The 13,133-nt window shown below is 41.0% G+C and overlaps 2 protein-coding genes across 2 annotated transcripts; one reads left to right on the top strand and one right to left on the bottom strand.

The window, feature by feature from the left end:
- Positions 1 to 1,827: 1,827 nt before the first annotated feature.
- Positions 1,828 to 10,393, top strand: klhl28 (kelch like family member 28). Its single transcript, XM_085143542.1, has 6 exons — positions 1,828 to 1,991; positions 2,863 to 3,123; positions 3,210 to 3,847; positions 3,965 to 4,408; positions 5,553 to 5,761; positions 5,881 to 10,393. Exons 2-6 carry the CDS (start codon positions 2,863 to 2,865, stop codon positions 6,042 to 6,044), a joined length of 1,716 nt encoding a protein of 571 aa, XP_084999668.1. The 5' UTR covers positions 1,828 to 1,991; the 3' UTR covers positions 6,045 to 10,393.
- dorip1 (dopamine receptor interacting protein 1) lies at positions 9,029 to 13,047 on the bottom strand. The gene is made up of 5 exons (XM_085143543.1): positions 12,734 to 13,047; positions 11,947 to 12,471; positions 11,615 to 11,704; positions 11,391 to 11,525; positions 9,029 to 10,999 (listed from the first exon to the last, which is right to left on the bottom strand). The coding sequence occupies exons 1-5, from the start codon at positions 12,817 to 12,819 to the stop codon at positions 10,816 to 10,818; spliced, it is 1,020 nt and encodes a 339-aa protein (XP_084999669.1). The 5' UTR covers positions 12,820 to 13,047; the 3' UTR covers positions 9,029 to 10,815.
- Between the last annotated feature and the right edge of the window lie 86 nt (positions 13,048 to 13,133).

The following is a 13,133-nucleotide window of genomic DNA, read 5'->3' as shown; positions in this document are numbered from 1 at the left end:
AGTTTCTTTATTCTAAATATGGACTATTTTATGCCCCATAACATGGCAGTTATAACTGCTGGTGAGTCGACGTTATTGTTAAATCTATCATGAACTGATAAATTGCGAGGCACTTGTATAAACTAGACTACACAGATTATTTTTTATCATCAACAATTTTTATTTATTTCATTTTAAACTTCAATAACAGAACTTAAGGATAAATACTACACAGATTATTAATAACATAATAACAAATAGATTATTATATAAGGTAGCTTAAAAAGCTATCATCTTAAGTTTTTCTGATATTATCTTGTACTTTAAAAAACTAATCAGTGGAAAATTGTCAGGGTTCTGGGCTGTATTTCTCCTGTTTTTGAATTGTGACTTATGTATCTTTCATTTTAATAAGAAAAAAAAACTTGCTGTTAAGCACAAAAGTCTTTGCAATAAAACAACATTCTTCCAAATATCTTTTTAATTAAATCCCAAAATAGAAATATGAATTGAGAGCAGTGTTGGTCAAGTTACTTGAAAAAAGTGATCAGTAACTAATTACTATTACTTCTCCGACATAGTAATCCCGTTACTTTACTGACTACTTATTTTCAAAAGTAATTAATTACTTAGTTACTTAGTTACTTTTTAAAAACACGATTTACAACCTGAATAGGTGATAAAGCGATAGATCTTTCAGCCCAATTCTACTTTTTCTGCATAATCCATCATACAAAATGTAATCAAATGGAAAAGTCTCTTTTTAAAACTTGTTTTATTAGTTTTAATCTTTTAACTTTATGCATCAAGCAAATATTTAATTATGTGCAACATTCTCTGACTGGAAGAAATTTGTTTAACATCTAAACCTATTTTCTGCACATTCCAGCACATAAAATATATATATTTTTGTGTTTACACTCACTCTTTCAAATAGATGCAAGTAAAACACAGCAGAAAATAAATAAAGTGATTGTATACACTCTCTGCTTGAGAGTACAATACAATCACTGGTCCTGGCACTTTTTTTTTTTTTTTGCGGGGGGGGGGGGGGGGGGGGGGGGGGTTGGCAAAGATAAATATTCCACATAGAAAAACACATCATGCTGTGAACCTGGTCAGCAGCCAACACCCTTTCCTCCTCTTCTCTGGCCCCTTGCACACACACACACACACACACACACACACACACACATACACAGAAGTTATAATGCAATTCATGAAGAGGTCTGATACAAGGATATTTTATTTCTCAAAAACTCTTAAAAACCAAGTAAGCTTCTTCTTGGTCATCTTTAGTAACAACGTTAAGCTAAAGGGCACAGGATTCCTTAAAAAACATACACTGTTCCAAATACAAGAGAACAAAGGGGTAAATTATGTGTTCTTACTTAGCAGCAATATATCATGTGAGTATTACTGTGTCATGATACCTGGTGCCTACATTTTGCACTTTCCTTTCCTCTCCCCTCCCACATTCAAGTAAAACATATGCCTGCAATGCTGCCACATAACACAGTAGGCCAAAACAATATTTGTATTGGACTAAAAATGTGTTCATTTCTTGTAAATAGTTCTTTTTTGAATTGTGAAACACATTTTCTTTTAAAAAGCCTATCGATATTGCATTGTACTGATCGATAAAGCAATCGATCAGTACAATGCAATTTACGTTGCTCGGATAAGCGGAGAGCACAATTGCAGAGAGGAATTTTTTTGAAAATAAAAGTAATAAGTAAAATAAAGGAGGAAATAAGTAAAATAAAGGACACCAAGTAGAATACGGTTAAACTCAATAACGAGCGTTGTCATTGATTTGGTTCTTAACCGTTTTATTTTGAAAATCACCGGAAGTGGGTGTGCTGCCCTGGTAGCTGGTTATAATAAGAGCTCGTCTGTAGCTTTGTGGCTAGGTTGCAGGTTGTTTTCTTGATAGCCGCCCGGGCTTCGCTGTCGTCGCCACTGCAAAATCGGTCATTACAGCGGCACGCCAGACGGGCTGTAAACTACAGGTTTGTTTTTCTTAATCTGACGATGCTAAATGTTATCTAAATCCTGGCTACAACGTCACGTTTTGTATCTGTCAGCCATGTTACTGTATATCAATCAATGATACAGCTAGCCACAGGAACCGTGTTTATTTTTAGCAGCTAACCTGCGGTGACTGCAGCGCAGGGAAACAGGAATATCAGCTCTCTATATTTGTTGGCGTGGAAAAATAATATAATGACAGTACAGTGCACACATGAGCGTTGTGCGTGTGATGTTCGTGCAAATTTGTTTATGCAAACTGCTAAGCTGCTGGTGAGCTTTACGGTACTGGCTACCGTATTAGCTGTGTGCTTATTTTAAGCTAAGAGGTAGCTAGCGATTTTTAATCTGGCCAAGTCCTGCGTTCAGAAATCAAGGCCCCAGTTAACAAACTGATGTGTTGTTGTGACTCGTTGTGCCAAAGCTTGGATACAGAGTGCTCACATTTAGCCACCTGGTTTTAGGGCAATCTAGAATGTGTGTTGTTTTTAGCTAATACGTGTAGATGACTTTACGCTGCGTTGTTTCTTAATAAAGATCATGCTTATTTAGCTTAACTCGCAGTAATCTGCTAACAAAACTGGTTAGAAAAACTAATGCAATACTTGGTTCGGGGGAAATAATGTCTGACTGCATCATACTGCCCAGGCGTGTTTACATAACGCGTGCTGTTATTACGTCACGTTACCCAAGCCAGAAAGTGTGACTTTTCAGGCTTGTAGTGTCAGAGCCGTATGGCACTTGGATAACGTCCAGTATTTCTATTAGCTGACCGACCTATCTTTGGAAAACATCACTGACTTTATGACTCTTCTCAAAACATTACACTGATCTGTGATTTGCTGCTCTCAGATGGACCAGCAGGACCAGTCCTATATGTTTGCAAGTCTGACACGGCCTCACTCAGAGCAGCTGCTGCAAGGCCTCCAGCTCTTGCGGCAGGATCACGAACTATGTGACATTGTGCTGCGTGTGGGTGATGCCAAGATCCATGCCCACAAAGTAGTGCTGGCCAGCATCAGTCCTTATTTCAAGGCCATGTTTACGGGTAACCTGTCAGAAAAGGAGACCTCTGAGGTGGAGTTCCAGTGCATTGATGAAGCTGCCTTGCAGGTATGCTTCCATCCAACACTCGCTAGCCACAGTGATTAACTGCTGTAGCATGTTTATTGTAACACTTGTGCTGTCTTTGCTTCTAGGCTATAGTGGAGTATGCTTATACCGGGACGGTGTTTATCTCCCAGGAGACAGTGGAATCTTTGCTACCCGCTGCCAACTTACTCCAGGTTAAGCTTGTACTTAAGGAGTGTTGTTCCTTCTTAGAGAGCCAGCTGGACGCTGGAAACTGTATAGGCATTTCCCGCTTTGCAGAGACTTACGGCTGTCATGACCTGTGCTTGGCCGCAACAAAGTTCATCTGTGAGAACTTTGAGGAAGTCTGTCAAACGGAGGAGTTTTTTGAACTGACGAGAGCCGAGTTGGATGAGATTGTGTCCAATGATTGCCTTAAGGTAGTCACAGAGGAGACTGTATTTTATGCCCTCGAATCATGGATCAAATATGATGTAACTGAGAGACAGCAGCATCTGGCTCAACTGCTGCACTGTGTTCGCCTTCCGCTGCTCAGCGTCAAATTCCTCACTCGCCTATATGAAGCCAACCATCTTATACGAGATGACCATGCCTGCAAGCATCTGCTCAATGAGGCCCTCAAATATCACTTTATGCCTGAACACCGGCTGTCCTATCAGACTGTGTTGTCGGCACGACCCAGGTGTGCCCCAAAGGTGCTGCTTGCAGTAGGAGGCAAGGCTGGACTGTTTGCCACATTGGAAAGGTAATGCTAGTGACTTGTAGATTACAATTGGATGCATTTGTATAAAAGCAACTTTCTAAACTTAAATTTTATTTTTTTTTTAAAGTGTTTTGTTTTGTTTTTTTCCTTGTCTTTCAGCACGGAAATGTATTTCCCTCAGACGGATTCATGGATAGGACTGGCCCCTCTCAGTGTACCCAGATATGAATTTGGAGTGGCGGTGCTGGACCACAAAGTTTATGTTGTGGGAGGCATCGCTACACATATGAGGCAGGGCATTAGCTATCGGAGGCACGAGAGCACAGTCGAAAGCTGGGACCCCGAAACCAACACGTGGTCTTCAGTGGAGCGTATGGCAGAGTGTCGCAGCACTCTCGGTGTAGTGGTCCTGGCCGGAGAGCTGTATGCCCTGGGAGGCTATGACGGCCAGTATTACCTCCAGTCTGTGGAGAAGTATGTCTCAAAGCTGAAGGAGTGGCAGCCTGTGGCACCCATGACGAAGTCCCGCAGCTGCTTTGCCACCGCTGTCCTGGATGGGATGGTGTATGCTATTGGAGGCTATGGCCCAGCACATATGAACAGGTAACCTTACTTAGAGTAGTTGTGTATATATGCTCTAAGTGCATGTTGTCTCCAAGTGACCATTAAATACTTGGACCAGGCAATTTTAAATGACTTTCAAATTTATTTAGCAGACAAATAATGCTTTGTATAGATGCGTGTGACATAAAATTGTACTTTAAAAAAAAAAAAAAAAAAAAAAAATTCCCCACTATCTTTAGTTTAAAATAGTCTTTAACGAAACAGGTTAGGCCTTTAAGACTTCCTAAAATGTTGTGTGTTTTTCTTTCCTCTCAGGGTTATGTTAATTATTTATTAGAAGTGGCAATGAAGTGAAGGATATCGAGTCTTGCTGAGAAAAAGACCAGGAGCTTGTTAATAAGTGCTGGATAGCCATAACAGAATTGGTTGCTAAATGTGTTGCTGTATTGCTGAGGTCACTAGAGAGCAGTGCTCGTGTTGGTTGTTTCCTTGACTCCCAAAACCCCTCAGGAAAATGTGTTTGGAAAAAGAATCTGTGGGGACATTCTTCTTCTCCTTCTTCTTCTTCTTCTCCCCCCCTGCTTTCCCCCGTGGCTTATATGGCCTTGCTTGCTGCAAAACAGTCTTAGTTTGCCAATGTTCCGGTGGCTCTCAGGAATTCATCGCTCCCTCATTACAAGTTCAAATTGGCGTGTTTGATATGACCATCTAACTTGTTTTCTTTTATTTCCCTGTACGATTAAAAGAAAATTGCTCAGTCATTATGGATTGTGAAGCTCGCATGCATAGAAAGAGCCCCATTGTGTTTACATTACTTAACAAAATTTCTCAGCACACAGCTATAACAGTGGTGGTGGAAAAAATAAATACAATGCAGCAGTGCCTCTGTTTGACTGAGCAATAGCTCCCATTCAAAGCTGAACAAAGGTTCTCTGAACTGTCATTCAGGCTTTAGTAGAAGGGAACAGGAGATGGAGGAAGCATTCTTACACCAGATGTGTAATGTGAGCTCACCTTTAGGTCTGCAAAGAGTGGTCATTGTGGATAAATGTCTCAAAGTGAAGGCACACAAAACCGCAGATGGAAGCAAAGCTAGGTATTGCAAGTAGCGGGTGAGATTTGAGTGAGTTGGAGCTTTTTAACCTTTGTGTTTTGATAACTGTGCTGCGTCTACTGTACACAGCGTGGAGCGGTATGACCCTAGCAAGGATGCCTGGGAAATGGTAGCCCCCATGGCAGATAAGAGGATCAACTTCGGAGTAGGTGTGATGCTTGGATTTATATTTGTGGTGGGTGGACACAACGGAGTGTCGCACCTGTCCAGCATCGAGCGGTACGATCCACATCAAAACCAGTGGACGGCGTGCCGACCAATGAACGAACCCAGAACTGGTGAGTTGTGAGTTTTGAGTTTTAAATTCAAAATGAGTGACTCTGTTGTGATGGTTGGATCCAGAAAATAAGACGAAAAGCCTATAATGAGATATGTTTGTGGTATTGTTGTCTTCCAGGTGTGGGCTCTGCCATTGTGGACAACTACCTCTATGTGGTAGGAGGTCACTCCGGGTCATCCTACCTGAACACCGTTCAGCGTTATGATCCCATCTCAGACAGCTGGTTGGACTCCAGTGGCATGATGTACTGCCGTTGTAACTTTGGTCTAACTGCCCTTTGACCCATGGCCCAGCCAGCTAGGACCCAATAAATTACCTTAGACACAAAGAAGACTTTCTCTCTCTTTTTATTATTTTATTTTATTTTATTATTTTATTGTTTTGGCTCTCCTCCTCCTTCCCCACATTCATCCTCCAGGTGCAGATATGCTTACCTGCACATTTTCGTTAACATCAGAGAGCATTTCTGGGTGGATGGGTGTACCGGGCTAGCTGGCTGGCTAGAAGGGGGACTGCAGTCTGTGCTGCAGGGATGAGGAAGAGCTGGAAGGTTCTGGAGATAACGGAGGAAGGTGGATGGTGTTTGGATGACTGTCACTGGAAAACTGAGATGAACGCTCTATTGCTGCTGGACCACAATGAGGACTTCGAGCTATGTCTCAGAGGATTGTGAAATCTGCTTATTTACGTTACAAAATTCTTCGTCAAGTTTGCAGACAGTTTTATGTTGTGCTTCACGTCCTTAATTGTGCTAAACTTATTTTTTGTTTTGTTTTGTTTAGGAATTTCTCTGCTGCAACCAGAGCTGTGTGTTCAAATTTCCTAGAACACTGCAGTTTGCTTGTGCATTTGATGACTATGTGGTTATTGGCCATATAGTGTGTATGTCTGTGTGTATGGTCCAGGGGGTATGTGCATGTCAGATAGAACTGTTTTGTTTTGTCACATGTCTGCGTGCAGAACTGATGCTTGGGCTCAGCAACGCAGGATAATTCTGCATCCACATCAGTGCTTGACAAAAAAATGACAAAAAATAGAAAAGTTGGAATATTTATATTTTCTCAAAAAAGGGCTGCCTTTCTCTTGTAAATAGTCTAAATGAAATATATAGATATAAATATATCCTCTAGTGCATTGCCTGTAAATGTTTTTCTGCACTGGCTCACTAATGTGTGTGCGAATGTGTGTACAGTTTGATTCCCACTGTAGAGGTGAATTCTCCTTAAAGTGTTCACCACTAGTCTCTGCTTCATCCTCTGAGCCATTTAAAAAAAAAAAAAAAAAAAAAAAAAAAAAAGGTCTCATATTCTCTCCTCTGTTGCATCGGTCTAAGGTCAGATCATGCACTTGCTACTGTTCACAATAGTTGAAACTGACCTTGGCCTTCTTTTCACCTTTTTTGGTCTGTATACAATACTAACTGGTGCTATATTTAGGATTCAGGATTTAGCTGTTTGTCTGCGTTGCTTCATCCAGTTAATGTCAAACTCTGTTAGGCCTCTGCTGTGTAACTGGTGATAGTTATTTGCTATCGTATGAATTTAATTGGAGAAAATGCAAGTGGCCCCTAAAGCTACTAAAAGGGAAGCCTGTGGGCCAACAACTGCAAACTTATACCTGCATAGTCCCCAAAGGCGAGAAGATTGGCATGATTTCTTTCTTTCTTTTCTTTTCTTTTTTCTCCCAAATACTTAAAACTTTTTTAAAATGTTACACTTTCTCCATTATTGGTCCAGTTGCAGGATATGAGCATGCTTTGTCAACTATCTGTAGCTGGTATCCTCTCTTGGCTTTGAACACGCTTTTATTTGTGATTGGGTCGGACATTTCTGTGCTAGTTAATCCTCCGCTAAAAACATGTCTACACGTGGCCAGGTCTTGCTTGCAAGCTTAGGTTTTAAGTAATATTTTCACAGATTGGTGTGAAACGCCAAAACGTTTGAAAAGGAAACGGTCCTACGCAACATCTTCCCTTGTGTGCCACATTTTTAAATATTTTCCCTGCATTCTTCCATGTGGTTATATATGGAGGTGGATGATAAGGCACCAAGGGCTGTGCTTGCCAACTCGTTAGAAAAATGTAGGGCACAGGATTCCTGTGTAATAGAAAAAAGAAAAACTTGGCCATGTTGTTACTGTCACCAGCCCTGGGAGAGACTTCAAAGCGTGCGACTGGGCTCGAGTGACTGCACAGCAATAGAGGGGACGCTCGATTAGCAGACGGCCAGGTAGTGATGCGTCTTAAGTCACTTGTTTTATGTTCAAGGCAAGTTTTTGCGTTGCTTTGTGGACTAATGTTTGCACGTAAGTGGGAACTTTAACCAAGCTCTGCATTGCACTTACCAAACTATTTGATACATATTGTAATTTCTATATATGTTTTGATTTAAGCTAATGGCATTTAGATACTGCAATAAGACTTTTGTTTCCTTTCGTGGGTTAAATTATGTTTTGTTGTTTGTCTCTTTAAAAAGAAGAGAAAAAAAAGAATAAGGCCAAGGCATCTCATGTTGGTGTAGAGAACCCCCACATAGCATGTCTGTCAGATCACACTGTTGGCTGGTGATGTCCAAATGAAACATCAGACGGTAGCTTGACATTGTCTAAACCAACCAGTCATCCTGTGTTGTCATTTTTGTTGTGCATGCTGGTTCATTTTGCACAAAGCATGTGTTTTATTTGGATCAATTTAGATTATTTTTTTCCTACAGTTTAGCACTTATAAATCTTGTAAACACTACATGGGTGTGTTCTTTCACCTTGCCCTTGTTTACTCTAAACTAAATCTGTAAGATGAGAAGTTAAATGACATTTGCCGTGCAAACTGGTCAGTGTCACATGTGAGAATCGCGGTTCGTCATGGATTTGTTTCTTTTTTCCCCCATCAAAGTCAAGTACTTGAACTGAATTTCTGATTTATTTGAAAAGTAACACACAACTTAATTTGTATGTCTGTACACTTTATTTCAAAACAGCACAACTATTAATTTTGTATTTAATGTTTTGTTTGTGTTCTCTAAATTCTTTTTTTTTTTTTTTTTTTTTTTTTTTGTCTGTTGTAGTAGTGTTTGTCACTTTAGCACTGCAGCCACGGCACAGAATCACGCAGGCGTAATTGTGCGCTGTCGCCGCTGCCATGATTCATCTTGTCACTGTTATGTACATATGTTGCCATTTCTGATGTGTATACTAACTATTTTAAGGTTGGAGAGAGGCTGATGAAAATCTGGAAACGTGAATCTGCAAAAAAGAACAGATGTATGCATTTTCTTTTCTTTAAATTATGGCCTAAATTAATGTCATGTTTTGCCACCACTCTCACCAAAGTGCTTGTACAAAGAAAGCAGATGGATGACTAACACATGTTCTGCAGTGGCCTACCACTCTGTTTATGTCTGAGGGGGGGGGGGGAATCCTATGAAACTGATGTCAATGTTAGCCAAAATGACCACTCTGCTTCTTTTTACATTTCCTTGTGTGTCTGGAGTAAGGTGATGATCTTGAATTTTATATCCTGTGGATTAATACTGGAAGTACAAGATAACATTAGGTGTTTAAAAACAGTAGCTTTTCACATTTTCTCATGTTTGACTGAAGACATTTTACATACATTTAAGTCTGTTTATGTGGTGCAGCTGTACCCAGTTTAAAATAAATGCCTGCCTTAAAAAGGTACTGCCTGCTTTTTCTGCATCTCTTTCTGGCATGCATGTGAAAAAGGACGACAAACTGGAGCCATAGGCAAGGTTTCAAAAATATCTGTATTTGTATTGTAAAGACAGTGTCAGCATATAAACAAACAGGGAAAAAAAACAACTTAAAATAATCTTGATCCAAGAATTAACTCAACTGGATTCATGTTAAACTTTCCTTGCGAGAGGCACTGTGTGACAACAGTAATGCTTTGACTTAAACCAAAAAAAACACTAAAATAACATTTTGAGACTGCTGTGTGCTGAACATGCTGTGAAATGCCTGACTTTTATTCATCGGTTTATACATGATGTGGCCTGAATGGAATTCTAGGCCATCTTGTAGTGTAATTTCAGATTACTTCTAAATTGGCATAATTTTATATTTTCACCTTTTCCCCTGTTTTGGCAAATGCTTACCTCCAATTTAAACCTTAACTTGTTCACCTGGTAGGTGGGGACTTAGTAGTTTTTCCTCAGACCACAGTGTAAATGTGGGGGGGAAGCACCAGTTTAATTTTAGGAAAGGACTGAAATGCTAAAATTACAGTACTGTGTTGAATCCCTGTAGCAAGGGGGCTTACATTTATGTTTGTGCGCTGGTGTGTCTGTGTTGGGAATGAAATGGATCTGATCAGTGCAGGAACCAGAGAGGACTTGGGAATTGTACACAGACCTTTGGAACTATGAAGACAGGAAAAACTGTGTGTACATTAGCAGATTGGATATTTTCTTTGGCATAATGACCAAGTTTGATTCAATTGCACCCTCTGTGTCATTATGCTTGTGCTAAGTACTAACCAGTATACTGTGGTTATTATGGAAAAGCACTGCCAAACAGATGCACAACAGCTGAGAGGTCTGCATCGCTGCATGCACGGCCGGCAGGAGAGTTCAACAGTTTTATAAAATCAACCATGGAGGTAAAAAAACAACAACACTTTTTGTACTTGTACTGAAAACTTGTGTCAGTATCAACTCCAAACAGAAATTTCCACAGAGCAGTTTCACCTACTAATCTCTTAAGCTGATGGTCACTGCACATGTATATGAAATTCAGTACTGACTCGTATTATTGTTTATAAATCTCAACCCAGAACTATTATAGTCCATTATATTCTTGGATTCCAAGCGTGACCAAAAATATGTCATTTCCATTTTGCACTGTAAGCTTTAACCAAGCATTCAGCTGAATCGAGGAAGCTAACCCAGAGCAGGAATTAAAACTTATAGCAATGCAGTAAGAAAAGAGCAACATTGCGGTAATGTAACAGCAAAAAACTGGATGAATGCAATCACTCTGGCGTGTGCTGAGACTTTGGCTCATCTGTACTCTATGTCCACCTGAGAAACTATGACTTCACTTGTCAGAGGTGCGGACATAGACCAGAGAGGACAGCAGCAGGAGCTCTGGGGGCTTGTGTAACAAGATCAGATTATCGTTCCTCAGACCGTCATAGTGCATCCAGCAACCGTCTATCTGGAAGGCTGCAGAGTAGTGATGCTCCTCCTTGTTGAACAGTGTGGCACCCTCGAGTGTGTACCTGCAGGTAAGAAAAACATTGTTCTCAAGACTGGAAAGTAGATCTTTCCAGATATTTTTGCTGCTCTTTTGATTTCCAATGAAAGAAATCCCAACAAATAAAGACGGGCAGCACAACAGTGCAGTGGAGAAGATCCAAATGACATTTAAAATTTAATCACTGATCAGACAGGATAGTGATCGGACATTTTTAATTTTAATGACTATCTTGCATCATAAATAAAGTTCCATTAATTCAGTTATGATGACTGTGCACAGGCCTCTGGCTCAGCAGATGTAAAAGCATTAGGAGGCCGGGCTCCACCTGAGCAACACGAAGGCTACACTGGCACATCGTTTGAATGAACAGCAATGCAGAACCTACTGTAGATATATCCACCTCTGATTCATACCTGTGCTGACAGAGAGCCAGATGGTAAGGGACATACGACAGCTCCTCTGACTTCCACTGCTGCATGTTGAGGATAACAAAGGGTGGAGGCCCATGGCAGAAAATCCTCTGGGAGAATTCCCTTAGACCATCACATCTGTTTAAAATAAATAAAAAATTGTCAAGGAAGTACAACAACACAGCGCTGAAAAAGACGACGACGATGAAGATCCTGCCGTGTCTCACCCAATTTCACAGCAGAGCAGGAGCTTGGGGCAGAAGAACTCATCCACAGCTGACTGAATTGGGTCTCTGTGAGGAAGCTCGTGAGGAGGACTGAGAGGAAAAAGAGTGGAATTCTTAGAAATGTGAAAAATATAATGTAACAACAATCCACTCACAAACACGTCACAACACTTGATTGCAATTCTTTCTGCCAACTTTGGCATAAGACAGCTGAGGTCTGCTGAAGGGCACTTAAACATCAAATACTGGGAAAAAAACCATAAATATTTTGGGTAAAAAGCCAGCAACTGTGTCTTAAGAAAACACTTGAATAGTAGGTAAATACAGTTTACCTGATGTTGATGGTACTTTTGAGGCAATCCTGGAAGCGGACAGGACAGCTCCACCTGGTGCACAGGCTCTCCTGCATGGTGGACATGAGGTTTTCCAGGTTCTCTGTAAAGTTTTGGTGCTCGTTGCCAAACAGGTCGATCTCCAGGGCCGCCTGGTGGATCTCAGAGCGATATTGCCTTTTAGACATTCTGTCCCATATCCACAGCATCTTCACCGTGGTGTAGTCACAGGAGTCCATCAGGTAGAGGAAATGCTCCACAAACTGCTTGCCCAGGAAGACAGCCAGCTCCCTGCGAAAGCCCTGGTTGTCCCGCAGAATCACATACAGGATCATGAGGAAGCCATCGATGGTGCAGGTGTTTTTGAGCTGGATTTCCACGTACAGAGGCGTGCATGATATGGCTTTCCGTCCTGCCTTGATGGTAAAAACGCCTCCCCAAGGGAGCACAGGCCTCCAGAAGGAGCGGTCCTCCTCGTCGTTGTTGTTTATGGAGGCACGTATTTCTTCAAAAAGCGTCTTGGACCTAAAACAAATAATTGAATACACACACCAACCAGCAAAAGTTCACACAAAATCGTTTTAACACAGGACGAGGTTAAATGTATCGCCCCGGTGGATTTGATCTGTTTCATTTTGAAAAACTGACGCTGTGCAAATGTAGGTCAAAAATCCTGCGATAGCAAAAACAAACCACGCAATTGGCAAGTAAAGCATTGTTACCCTCCAGGGACTAGTCGGAGCCCAACAAAGGATAACAAACCATCACCTACTATATATAAGCTTACCTTTCGAAGTGTTGATTGTTCTCAGTGTTTGAAATTCGTGTTTTGAGGTCCTCAGTGTCGTTCAAAACACAGAATCTACTCTCCATTCCTCTCCGTATTTCCTCATTTCTCACGTCGCACCTCAAAGCCAGAAATATAAGTTGTGGTATTTGTCTCGCACCTTCTAGTAAACGAAGACACCTTACTGTGGATCGAAAATTGTAGTAGACGTCAAGTCTGACCTATATAAACAGTTGCTGTTAGCTTTGTAATGATATTAATCTAAGCTCTGTGTATATACAGTGCTGCCCTCTCCTGATTCTCCACGTTATTACGCCACAGTTTTGCACAGCCCCCGCCCCCGACTTCACCGTGAGCGTTAGAGCACAGCTAGAAGTGCTATTGGTCAATATATTCTAGC

This window comes from Neolamprologus multifasciatus, chromosome 19 (assembly GCF_963576455.1).
Source record: "Neolamprologus multifasciatus chromosome 19, fNeoMul1.2, whole genome shotgun sequence".
Classification (NCBI taxonomy): domain Eukaryota; kingdom Metazoa; phylum Chordata; class Actinopteri; order Cichliformes; family Cichlidae; genus Neolamprologus; species Neolamprologus multifasciatus.
The sequence above is the reverse complement of the archived record's forward strand: the minus strand, read 5'-3'. Positions and strand labels throughout refer to the sequence as shown.